Source organism: Miniopterus natalensis, chromosome 2 (genome assembly GCF_054644295.1).
Source record: "Miniopterus natalensis isolate mMinNat1 chromosome 2, mMinNat1.hap1, whole genome shotgun sequence".
Taxonomy (NCBI): Eukaryota; Metazoa; Chordata; class Mammalia; order Chiroptera; family Miniopteridae; genus Miniopterus; species Miniopterus natalensis.
In genome coordinates, this window is record NC_142082.1 from 86388991 (window position 1) to 86402913 (window position 13923).

A 13923-nucleotide genomic window follows, 5' to 3' on the forward strand; every position below is an offset into this window, starting at 1 on the left:
ATAAAGCATTGACTACGTTACAGCTTTTGAGTGCATCATCATTTTTTTCCCCTTAACTCTTTTTTCATGAAATTAACTGCTTCTTTGCTCCTTTTTGGCTAAGTTTTCTGCATGCCTATCATTAAATTTCCCCCAAACTTTCCAATTGCACTGAAAGCCTACTCTAAATATAATGCAAATCAGGTATTCTCTGAAACCCTGCTTAATGAGATAACACTCTTGTGTACGTTTGTTACTTCCATTCACCTTTGTTTGGAGAATCCCCATGGCCTCTCTCCTGTGCTAGATCTAGTTTCTTAGGTCTGTGTCTACCACTTTTTCCCTTGTAGTAATGTTTTGAGTTCATATGCATTTGGTACTTTCCCACCTCTTGAGCACTTGGTGAGTTTGCACTCCCTTGCTCCAGGAAACTGAGGCTTGGTTATGTTACTTTCTTTGGTTGGTGAAATGTGCTAAGTGACATGTGTTACTTCTAAGCAGAAGCTACAAGAGCCAGTGATGTTTAAACCCATGCTCTTTTCCCTCCACCTTGATTGCTGATAACATTCCAGACAATGGCCACATTGCCAGTTGGCTCCCTGAGTGAGGGTGACTAAGATGCAGAGCAGAACACAGGCAGTGGGCATTGAACTTGAGGAAGAAATAACCCTTGTTTCCTAAGCCCCTGAGATTTGGGCACTGTCACAGTATAATCTTGTCTCTCCTTTTTGATATAGTGTCTCATTTTGGCAGAGCACACTATCAGTAAGTTCTTGAAAGAAGTGGTTGAAAAATAAATGTTTATGCATGTCCGAAAATATATTTATTTATCTTCATATTTATTGATAGCTTGACTGGATATTGTGTTTGAGTATTATGTTTCTAATTATTCTGAAGATACTATTTTCTTACCTCCTATCTTCCTGTTTTGGTGTTGAGAAGTCTAGTGTCATTCTAATTCTTCTTTATATATATAAGTATACATAAATATATATATATATATCTTTATTGATTTCAGAGAGAGGAAAGGAGAGGGAGAGATAAATGGAAACATCAATGATGAGAGAGTCCTTGATCGGCTGCCTCCTGCCCCCCCCCCCAACTGGGGATCGAGCCTGTAACCCAGGCCTATGCCCTGACCGGGAATCGAACCCCGATCGCCTGGATCTTAGGTCAACACTCAACCGCTGAGCCACGCCCAGCTGTGCTAATTCTTGATTCTTTATTTAAACTTTTTTTTCCCTGTTAGCCTTTTCCTTAACCCTGGTGTCCTAAAATTTTATGATGATTTGCCTTGCTGAAGATTTTGTGTCATATGTTTAATTCTTGGGAAAATTTTTATATTTATTTGATAATTTCCTCTCATCCATGTTCCCTATCCACTCTTCCTACAATTCCTACTCAGTGGATATTGGCCTTTCCACAGAAGAACCTCTAATTTTCTTATTTCTTTATCTCTTTTGTGCTTCTTGCATCTCTTAATGTTTTGATTGCATCTTACTATCTTTTCTATTTTCTGTTAGTTGTTTTTAACTTGTTTTTTTAAGCCTTCGGTTTTGTTTTTTATGTTGCAGTATCTTCACATATCAACTGTATAATTAGTGTTATTTTTTTCTGTTTCTTCACTGTCTCTCATTTTTCAGGTTTCCTTTTTTGTTGTTGTTGTTGTTATTCCTGGTATCCCTCCTCCACTCGTCTTGGTCTCTGTCTTGCATATCAGGTTGCCAGAAGGACTCTAGGTAATGACTTCAAAAGTGGTATTCGTAGCTTATATACCAGTTCATATGCCAGCTCTAGCACCAACTCTAGCACTTGTACAGCTAGGGACAGCCAGCTCTCACACAGGTTCTAGAGCTTCATACAACTCTGGGACCTGCTCTGGCTTGAGATCTAAAGACAGTGCCAGTTCTAGAACTAGAGACAGTTTCAGAACCAGCTATAGTACTAGAGCCAACTCCACAGATAGAGGCAGTTCCATCATTAGCTAGCACCAGTTCCAGTAGCAGCTTTAGAGCTAGGGACAATTCCAGAACCAGTCTTAGAATGAACTTTGCAGCTAGAGCCAGCTTCTGCACTAGCTCCAGAGATAGAGCTAAGGCCAGCTATAGAGCTACAGCCAACTCCAGTATAAGCTATTGTATCAGCTCCAAACTTAGTACCAACTCCAGCTCCAGATCTAGAGTCATCTCTATCACCAATCCTCACACCAGATCTGGCACCAGTGCCAAAGTTATAGCGAGCCCCAGAACTAGAGCCAATTCAACAACTTCTAACACTACTCCTCCCAGCTGGAGCCAGCTTTGGCACCAACTTCTGAGAGAGAGCTTGGGCAGCTGCACACCTAGTGCCAACTCCAACACCATATCCAACACCAGCACTAAAAATAGAGTCTGCTCTAGAGCTAGAGCCAGCACAGGAACTAGGTCTTGTAAAGCTCTACAGCCTAAGCTAGCACCAGCTCAAACACCAGAGAATTTTCTTCCCTTCCTTAGAATGACATATTTTTTTTTTGTTTTTGTAGTTTTGTTTTCATGTTTATTATTCTTTATGGTTTACTATATTTGAATGTTACAATTTACATACACAAAAATTTAACTTTTAAATCATTAGTAAAAGAAAATGATATTAGTGATTAAAGGGTATTGTATCTTTTTTTTTCTGAGCCAATGTATAGAGTAGATTATTTCTTTTTGAATAATATTATAGTATTTCCCTTTTCTTCTTAAATTCTAGTAGATCTTTTCTTGTCCCTTTCAACTGCTTCTTTTTCTAATCTTAAAAATGTGAATGGCTCCCAAGAATCAGCCTGGGTCTTTTGATCCTCTTTCTGTTTATTCTTCTTTGGAGACTTGCCTAATGCTGTGTCTTAGTCAATATTTCTATCTGAGTAATTCCAAATTCAGTATTACTTTTTTTTAAATCCTTACCTGAGGATATTTTTTTTCTTTTGCTTTTCAGAGAGGGTGAAAGGGAGGGAGGGAGACAGAGAGGTAGAGATAGAGAGAGAAAAACGTCAATGTGAGAGAGACATATCAATTGATTGCCTCCTTCACACTCCCCAACCCAGGCCAGGGAGTAGAGCCTGCAACCGAGGTACATGCCCTTGGCCAGAATCGAACCTCAGACCCTTCTTTCCACAGGCCAACACTAGCCACTGACCCAAACCAGCCAGAGCAACATTCCTTTTTGATATGCCATCATCATTCTAAATCCAACAAATATAAACTAAAGACTACCTTATGATTTTCCCAAATATGTACCCATCTTAGTAGTTTCATAATAATATTACCGTTCTCTGTCATCCATGTTAAAAACGTAATAACCTTAGTTGACTCACTCTTCTACTTTAGCATTTAAATCTAATTTCTCATTCAGTCCTGGCCTATCTTCTTTATAATATCTCTTAGTTTTCATTTCCCTGTTCACAGTTGGAGTCTAGGTCCCTGTTGTCTCTCTTCTGGAGGGACCAATGAAAGAATTTCCTGCTATTTCCCCTTGTTCAGAAATGACAAATTACTCTTCTAAAACACTGATTTCTTGGATGAAGTGTTGCAGTTCACACACTTTCATTGGCTCTCCCACCCTATAAGCTCTAATATCTTTAGCTTAGTTCAGATTTATTTCTACTGTTCTTCTATAAAATATTAAAAATAAGTATCTAATGGGCTGAAGGCACCTTACAGATATGTTTTGTTTGATTTGAAGAGAATTTTTCAACTCTGATCTTTTAGGTATAGCATAATTTGGGATATATGTATAATACCTGAATGTACATTGTAAAATATCTTCTTTAAAAATCTTGTTCATATTATAAGTTTATACTAATAAAGACCATTGATGTACAAGCAGCATCATAAAGAAAATCGTGTTTAAGAAATTGTCTGCAAGAATCTATTCTTCAGAGTGACATGGTTCTTGTTATGTAAGAATCAGTTCTTTCTTTAAGATAATATAACAGTAAATGTCAAGTATCCCTGATAAATTGGCACATTGTGGGATATTTGTTTGCAGTAAATATAGGATATATAATGGTAATATGCAAAATATTTGAGAAAATGGTAGTGTCATTTTGTTAAAATGTAGGAAAAAAGTTTCCTATCATTTTTTCAACAAATGATTTGAAAGATTTAATAAGCTCTGTAAAATACAATAACAGTCTTACCATTTTGATAAACTTTAGTTAAATGTTGCAGTAGCTAAAACACAATGACTTTGCTAAAAATGATGACATGTAGGCCTTTATAAAATCATTACTGACCCCAGGCTACCACATCACTCTCCTTAAGTTGATGACTTACTCGCCTGTGGAAATGTGGATTCATGATTTGTTCTTCTATAATTCTTCATAAATTTACTTAGAGCAGAGAATACTTACATACCAAATACCTACTTTTGGGAACCACATTTATTCACAGCATGTGTATAAAGCTTTAAAAGGGCATGTGATCAGGAATAGAGTAAAGCGTTGACATAGAGACTGTTCTTTTTGTGGAGCTGAATTCATGGGCAAGGAGCTGACCACTTTTGTGTGGCCAGCACATTAATTGTTAACTCATGGAGAAAAAAATCTATAGATGAGTGACATAAATAATCAATAAGAATTTTTTATATAAAAATGTATTAGGGAAGTATTTATCATACTATTGAAAAAGACATAATTTTAATCCAAAAATTTCAATTTACCAGCTATATTTTTAAAAAAGCCCAACAATTGAAATTACTGGGATAAACCAATAACCAAAAAAATTGTTTAAAGCATATTCTAAATATGTCATAGGAAGACTATAACATTTGGATATAGTTTTAATATTAAATATTTTCTTTTTTATAAGTTTCAAAAGAATTTATTTACTATCAAACTACAGTTCTTATATACTTTTTAGTCTTTTGGACTACCCATATAACTAGAACATTTCATTTCCAAATCAATGTAATTATGTTATTTGTATTTGTAATTTTCATCTTATAGTCTTAGTGAAAATTTTCTATATCAAGGACTATAATTTATATTCCAAATATTTATTGTGCTTGCATAGCTGCATCACTAGGCATTTGATCTCTTTTGGAAGGAAGGACACTTTGTACTGAGAATTTGTCATCTATACCTATGATCTTACTTTCTATCTCAGTCGGCATCAAACCTAGGAATTCAGTTGCACCTTCTAAACTGAATAACACAGTAACTTTTTTTTTAATATTTAGAAATATCATCACATGGAAGTTATTAACAGCATCAAAGGTATCCTTAAACAAGATGTTACTTTCATTTACATGCTCATTTTTCTGACACTTGGTTTGGTTTCTCCTTCTAGGAATGGCAAAATTCTATTCAGAAGAATGCAGGACTTGCATTTATTGAACTCATCAATGAAGGAAGGTAATTAATTTCACAATTTTTAGGCAACTCATCAGTGTACATTTTATTCCACTGGGGAGCTGTTTTTTCCTACCATCTGGTCCAAAAATGTGTAAGAAAATGTTTTAATTAAATAATTTATCAGAGAAACTTTAAAGGAACAAAATTTAAACTGTTAAAAGTATTTATTTAGGCAAAAACATGTATGAAGTACTGGGAAAGTACTTTAGAAAGTTTTCTGTGAGATTGGAGCCACATCTTACTGAGTAGTAAAGTTGCTTTACATTAAGTGAACCCAGTCTGCAGTCCCATCTGCCATTCCATCTGGTTTCAGTGTTATGCTCCATGTGGACTCCCTCTGCCTATCTCAGCTCATGAGAAATAGTTTTATCTGAACATGCTATGCTATCTGGTACCCAGCTGAAAATGTGAAGGATGTTAAATATAGGAAGTATAACAGTCTGGTTAGGAATTTATATATACCATTGTTAAAATGATGCTATAAGTAAAATTATGTTTGAGCCTACTATTGTATTTTCTCTTTATTATAAACAGTTGTTCACTATGATTTCCCCAGTACTTTATTGGCAGTGGATACAGTAAGACAGATGTAACTGTCATCATTTTGACATGTACAGCTTCTATCAGCCAAAGACCTGCATCCTTTGCAACTTGAGTTTCTTTTATGATATAGTGTATTCTTTGGAAAATAATGACTGGATATTTGGCATAATCTATTTATTTTTTATTTCATACCAAATTTAATTAAATTGATAAAGAAATAATGCTTACTGTATATAAAACTTTTGTCAAGGGGTAAGTATATTGAAAGAATATTTTATAACATATTCCTTGAAAATTACTTTATATATGGTACAGAAATCTATTTTTTAAAGTAACTTAAATAAGTTTAGTATTATCATTTTTTCATCATCAATGCATTAGAACCTGAGAAATAGCCTCTGTTGTTACAACAATGAATATTAATGTATATTTATCTTTTAGATATTCCATGCTTGAATTATTTCTAGTCATAATTATATAACTTTAAAAATAAATTTTGGATTCACCGCAAAGCAAAAGATGCAGCAAAATATTAGTTTTTTAAATAATATAAATAAGTTTACATAATAATACTCTGTACTTCTTATAAAACTTTATTATTGTAAGAATTGATAATAATTACTATCAATCTTCAGATGATGAAAAATAAAAAAAAAACAATTTCCCAGGCTACTTACTCATTGTCATATCAGTTATAGAAATCTCTCAATTCACATACATGCTAATTTTGCTAATTTCTTTCAACTGTGAAGTAAAAAAACAAAAATTATTTTGTCATCAGTAATTTTTAAGAGTTAACAAAATTGAACCTTTAACTCTTAAGATTATAATATTGTCCTGGGCAAAAAGTAGTATGGAGAATTTGCTAATATTAGAGGTTTTTAACTTTTAATACTGTTTTATTGCTTAGTGGTAGAGTTTGGGGTTTACTTTGTTTTGTTTTAGAAAAAAGTTGGAATTATAGAAAGTTGCTATAATTTTGTTTAAATTTAAATACATGTAAACCTCCACAATGCTCACCATAATATTCTTTGTGCCATTCTAGTATTGTGTTTCTATTTTTTATACAAATTTTTCCTCCAATAAAGATAATTTAGCAATAATAATTGAAACATGATTAGCTATAAATATCAAGAACAAATCATGTATACATGAATACAGCAAATGTCTATTCAGCACCTCCTACATCTCAATCACTATTTTAGGAGCTGGGAATACAGAAGTGAATGAGACAAACATTAGGCTGGCACATAAAATAATACAAGGGTGCTATGATTGAGGTGGTATAGGTATTAATGTAAGCCTAAGGCAGGGCACTTAACCTAGTCTGGAGGGATGCATTCTCCAAATGGTGGGGTTATCAGGGTTTTCAAAAAGTATATCCAAGCAAAGCCAGTACAGTGTAACAATAACAGTATTTTCAACAAATGGTGCTATAACAACTGGATATCCACATGTGAAAAATACATCTAGATACAGACTTTATTATACCAGCGCAAAAATTAACTCACAGTGGATCACAGACATTAATGTGAAATGCAAAACTATAAAACTACTGGAAGATAACATAGGAGAAAACCTCCATGACTTGGGGTATGGTGATGACTTTTTAGGTACAATACCATGATCCATGAAAGAAAAAAAAGACAAACTGGACTTCATTAAAATTGAAAACTTCTGCTTTATGAAGAAGCATGTCAAGAGAAGGAGAAGACAAACTGCAGGTTGTGAGAAAATATTTGCACAAGACATATCTGATAAAGGACTGTTATCTAAAATATACAATGATGTCTTAAAACTCAACAATAAGAATACAAACAACCTGCTTTAAAAAATGGGCCAAAGACTTGAATAGATACCTAACCAAAAATGATACACAGACTGAAAACAAACATATGAGAAGATGCACCACATGTCATCAAGGGAATGCTAATTAAAACAACAATGCGATACCACTACACACTTATTAGAATGTCCAAAATCCAGAACACTTGACAATACCAAATGCTGATAAAAATGTGGAACAACTGTACTCTCATTTGTTGCTGGTGGGAATACAAAATAGTACAGCCACTTTGAAAGACAGGTTGGCAGTTCCTTACAAAAGTAAATATACTCTTACTATACAGACTAATAGCCGCACTCTGTCTACCCAAAGAAGCTGAAAACTTATGTCCAATAAAAACCTTCATGCAGATGTTTATAACCAGTTTGTTCATAATTGCCAAAACTTGGATGCCACAACCAAGATGTACTTCAGTAATTAATGGATAAATAAACACTCATTCATTTATGTGATACATCCAGAAAATGGAATTTTTATTATTTAGTGCTAAAAAATGAGCTTTCTAGCCATGAAAAGACATAGAAGAAACTTAATTGCACCTTACTAAATGAAAGAAGCCGATTACTAATCTGAAAACGCTACATACAGTATGATTTGAACTATATGACATTCTGGAAAAGGCAAAACTATAGAGACAATAGAAAGATCAATGACCACTAGGGGTTGGAGGGAGACAGTGAACCTACTCTATATGTTACTGTAATAGTGGATACATGCCATTATACATTTGTCTAAACCCATAGAATATACAATACCAAAAATGAACCCTAATGTAAACCATGGATTTTGGGTGATAATGCTGTATTAATGTAAGCTTATCATTTGTAACAAATGGCGGATGGTGGGGGAAGAGTTGTGGACTGAGGGGGTATCTGAGAAATCTCTGTATCTTCTGCTCAAGTTTACTATGAACTTAAAACTGCTTAAAAATAGTCTACAAGAAAAGGAGGTTCCTAAACATAATGCCATCTTGGTTGAGAACTGAGAGATGATTAGGACATAGCTATGTGAAATAAAATAGAAAGAGAGAGAGGAATAAAATTCTGAGCCAAGGGAATAGTGTAGTATAAAAGTATGGGGGCAAAAGACAACAAGACGTGTTGCTGGAGAGCTATTTTTAGTCAGCCAACAGTTATTTAATTGTATGTTTTAAGCTAGCCACATAGAGGCAAGGATTATCCCTGAAGGAAAGGGTCATGCCAGGAAATGGTTTCTAAACTGTGGTAAAGCTGCTGAGGTGTAACTGAAGAGGTTTAGACATAGCCTGAAATGTGGCTAACAGATTTCAGGGCCTCAAGACTGTAACAGAGATACCAATCTGAGGTTTCTGTAATCCTCTTGAAGATGATGATGTCAGACTGACAAATAGGGGCTACCAAGATGGAAGAAGTGGATAAATTTGAAGTATCTTTTGGAAATTACATCAGCAGAATTACTCATATATTGGATGGTAAGAAGTGAATGAAGGAATGCAAGATAACTTAATTTCTAGCTTTCGTAGCTGGATGGTTTATAGTGTAAACATAGTTTACTTAGAATAATACAGAAGGAGGAGCATGGCTTGGATGAGAGATGGTTTCACTTTGGGTTGCACTGCTGAATGTATAACACTTGTGCAATGTCCAATGGAATCATTGAATAAGCATCTTAGAAATTGGGTCTCCAGCTCTCCAAAGATATAGCTAGAATGGAGATTTAAGTTTAGGGGTTATCTGCGTGTATATAGTAAGTGGTAGGTAAGGATACATGTGTGGTGCTCAGGGAGACTATGTAGAATGAGAGAAAAACCTGGGGGCCAACTTTACTGCTCTTTCTTTTGGGAATCCTCTTTCCCCACATCTACATGTGATTGGCTGTTTAGGGTCATTCAGGAATCAGCTAAAATGTCACCTCTCAGAGAAGCTCCCCTTACCATCTTGTTGAGTGCCCAAGAAGGGAAAACTCATAGAGTGGTTGCTAGAGGTAAATAGAGGTTTTTTTTTAATTTGGTGAGGGAGGATGTAAAACCATGAGTCCGGGCTGCCTGTCACCACTTGAGCCAATTAAGCAGAAACAGGGTTAAATCATGTAAAAGTGTTTATTCCAATAATGCTGGCAGTATGGGAGAGCAGCAGGATCCTTCCACATAAAATCTGTTCTACCACCCCCCTAAGCCAGTTGCTTATATTGGGTAGAAAGACAGAGATTACATGGGAAAGTAGGAATTATAGGCATGGGGAAGTAGGCAAGGTATAATGCTAACAGGTTACAAGCAATGTGGGCTGGGGTCACAAAGGGAAGGCACCTCTGGGATTCCCTTGTTTCGGGAACATGGCTGTTAATCTTCCCATGGTATTAGTCTGAATTCCAAAGTTAACTATCATGTCCTGGGGCATACAACTCTCAGCCAGGTTAGAATGTGCTTACTCAGAACAGAACGATCATGGTTAACAGAGCATGATTAATATTTCTGCCCCGAACAGCTGTGTGGTGTATTTTTTAGAAGGAAAGACTTGAGTATTTTTAATTGCTAATGGAAAGAAGCCAATATGTCTGGAAGGAAAGAATTAAAGTTTCTACTCTATTGAAAAAGTAAAGTCTCTGAGAAGGGTGAGACTAGGGTCCAAGGATTGGCCTTTTGTAGAAGAGCACTGAGAAAGGATGCAGACATTTAAATTTTAGCAGGATTCAGAGGGTTGTTTTTGTTTTTTTGTGTGTGTGTGTGTGTGTTTTTATGATGCCTTCTTTTCTCAATGAAGTGTCAGATAGGGCTATTTACTGAGAATGAAGGAAATTTGGAGAGGTGGGTGTTATAGTTGAGAAGCTAGGAGAGTATTGAAAATAACAGTGTAGAAACATAAGGAAGAGAAAAGGCTAAGAATCTTGCCAAGATGTTTGGGAGACCTGATTGAGGTTTTCTTTGTTATTGTAATGTTTTTCCCAACAGTACACAGCACAAAAAAGGTGGGTATTTGCTTTAAGACATTTACTTCTCTTACTTTAGTGAAAATAATCTCTTCACTGAGTACCAATCCCTCCCATCTCTACCTCTTCCAGGTTATAGATGCTTTCCGAAGTTTCATAGCACCTTCCATTTTCCCTGGTTTATACTTCCCATACCATAGTGTTAGTGATTGTTTATTTGTAGTGTATAATACACTATTTTGTGGCTATTTCCACAGTGTCTGTCATAATACAAATCATATGTTTACTGTTTGTACCGAATTCAAATACCAGTTCTCCTATTGATAAACTGTTAGATGCTAGGCATGTAACATATCCTCCTTCTCACGTTGTTTCACATATGCAGAATAGTGTAACACCTAAGAAAGAAGCTCAGTTTCTCTGAAGGTTGGAAATCTACCACATTTATTTAAAACTGCTACAATATAGGCACTTAATAAATGGAAGGGTTTTTTGTTTTGTTATTACATATATAATAGGTATTTAGAATTTTTCTGACTTTCTCCTTTAGTTTGGTTCATTTTCTTTCCATTTAGACTGTTCTCTTTCATGAATTTGAATTGGGAGTTCCAGATCAAAACATATATTTAGGTAGTTGGGATGTAGCTACTATAGACAAATTGCTCTTTCTACCTGGCTTCTATTCATTGATGCTTACTATGTGCTAGGCATAAATTAGATTCTTTGCAAATGCTTGTGTCTCATTGGCCTGAACATAGAGCATCTTTCTTAACTTTTTCTAATAATTTAAAATGAAACCTATAAAAACACTTTCTGTTGGTTTATAGAATATGGCTTTAATTTGTCCTTTTGGAAATGAAGATAAAAATCTTTAAATGGAAATTTTGATAAATGTTTATCATACAGCTACACTCTTGAATATAATTCATCAATCATAGCTGGAGAAAGCAATTGTGCAGTTGTCTGCAATTATCAGGACAAAAACAGTTGATGAATGTGCAGCTGAATTAAAGTACTCCCTAAGACAGGCTGAAATTATAAACTGGATCATTTAAAGGAATCTAACAAAGGATCTTTATAATTAAAACAAAGCAAGGTTAATGGGATGTAAAATTCCCTATAATATCTTGGCAATAATAATTGGATTTTAAATTATTAAAATAGGAATTGAGCCATAAAGCAAATATGACTTTTTTAAATTATGGAATTTGAATGATCTTTAGAAATAATCATTTGCCTAAAATAAACCTTTATCACCCTTTTGAAAGTGTATAGGATACAATTAATGGATATTCATAAAAAGCCAGGTTGTATTATTATTTAGCACTGAATTTAACCTAAAATTTACAAGATTCCAAGCTTTCATTGTGTTCTTTAAAATGGGGGGGGGGAGGGGAATGGCTTCCATTTTTTTAGGTTTTGAAGAGGAGAACCCAATTGCATCCAAGTATAATTCTTTACTAATTAGTATATGACCCCAACTTGAATACCTTCTTTTACTTTAACAATTACTACTTAATAATCAAACCAATAAGCTTTGGTTTACTGGCTTTTGCTCTGTGCTTTTAATTTGGCAAATAAAAACCAAAAAACTATTTTTTTAAAAAGTTTTTATTCCAAAACTGAAAGGTAAGAAACTTTTTCTTAGCATTGAGATTCAGGTTTAATTTTGAACTTCAAATTCCTGGAAACTCCTGGAAAACAGGAGCTCCCTTTCTATATATTTTTTTCATGTAGAATCTAATCTATACCTTTTTGTTATTAGTGCTATTAATTTTACACATGTAATAAGTTATTAAATAGATTGTTTTCTAAATGAATAAAGTGAAAAAAAACCTTGTGCTTTTGCAAAATTAACTGTATAGATTATAAATAGGATTACTAATGTATAGACTTTACACATTGATGATAAATAAAATGTTATTTGCTTAAAAGCAAGATAAACTGGTGCTCTTTACTAATGGCTAGAATTCAAGTAAGGGAGAAATATATTTCAGAATTCAGTGATCACAGATTTTATGTGAAATATAATTTTACATTTTAAATCATGTTTAAAATATATCTGCATGTACATGTGTATTGAGATTGTTTCCTTTATAGTGAAGTTCAATATTTTTCTAGGCATCATTTTTTTTAATGTGGTAAGAATTAAGTAATATTTCATAAAACAGTCCATAATTCTTTATGTTTAAAAAAAACAAAAAGAGGGAAGCATGCCCTATTTGGGGTATATTTGTTTTTTCTGCCAAGTTCCCCATTTTTTATTTCTTAGGGACATAAAAATGTTTTTATTGTTCTTAGCTTACTTATTGCAAGCAAATTCTAGTCAAGATTCAGATGATCCATGTCTTTATTAGAAAACAAAATGTTGGTTTAGTTTCTACACCATTGTGACATAACTAGGTTCAACTTGGCAACAGAGGCTACTAGAGTTGGCCTTTGCATTTGTGGTTAGTAATGTTTAAATAGCAGAGACAGGTTAAAGTGAACTAATAGGCTGTGGGGAGGGATTATGCCAACAAAAAGTTATGGTGTGTGTGGCCAGTATAAGGATACACTAAAGATGCGAGGTGAAGAAATAGGATAAGCAAGCCAGGTAAGACATGAATATATTCATGGCCTTGGCCATGGGTTTTAGTCTAGGGAATCTTCCTGAGGTGCCAAGGGACTTGAAGCACTGAGTATAGGCCAGTTAGTTTCCATGTGTGTAGTATAAGAATACATAGACAGTTTATATTCCTCAGTTGTATTGTACAGACCAGCATGTGAAAAACAGAATACTTTTATACCATGTCTGTCATAATCACAGTCCAGTGCTAGACAATGACTAAGAAAAAGTTATTATTGTTTTCTAATTACAAAGTAGTATAATACTTGTCAGATATTCATGAAGTTTGTAACACCTACATAATTACATTACATATGAAAAAAACACCTGAATAGTTATGAAATACTTACTAGGTGGTTTTGTTTTAGTAGTGATACAAATACATTTTACATGTATTTCTCATCTTTAAGTAATTTATAATTTAAAAATTGGGATTTACATACCAAAAGTAAATAAATAAACAGTTCAAAATTTCATAAACAGTATATAATAAACAGTTCAAAGTTACAAATAAATAATATAAAGATGGTAATGACTTCAGAAGAAGGGACTGTTCTTATAGAGAGTGATGATTGAAAAAGTCGTCTTTTAGGAGATAGAAACTAAACAAGTATAAGCACACAGTGTGAGATGAAAAAAAAAAAAAATCATTCCTTGCTTTATTTG

At 34.1% G+C, this 13923-nt stretch overlaps 1 protein-coding gene across 4 annotated transcripts in view; it reads left to right on the top strand.

Annotated features, from left to right (window-relative positions):
- NBEA (neurobeachin) overlaps positions 1 to 13923 on the top strand; it is an 816964-nt gene that overhangs the window by 405317 nt on the left and 397724 nt on the right. For all 4 annotated transcript variants that reach the window (XM_016197269.2, XM_016197275.2, XM_087814370.1 and 1 more), the window contains one exon: positions 5292 to 5356. In XM_016197269.2, coding sequence (XP_016052755.2) covers positions 5292 to 5356 — 65 coding nt within the window. The remainder of the gene's footprint in view (positions 1 to 5291; positions 5357 to 13923) is intronic.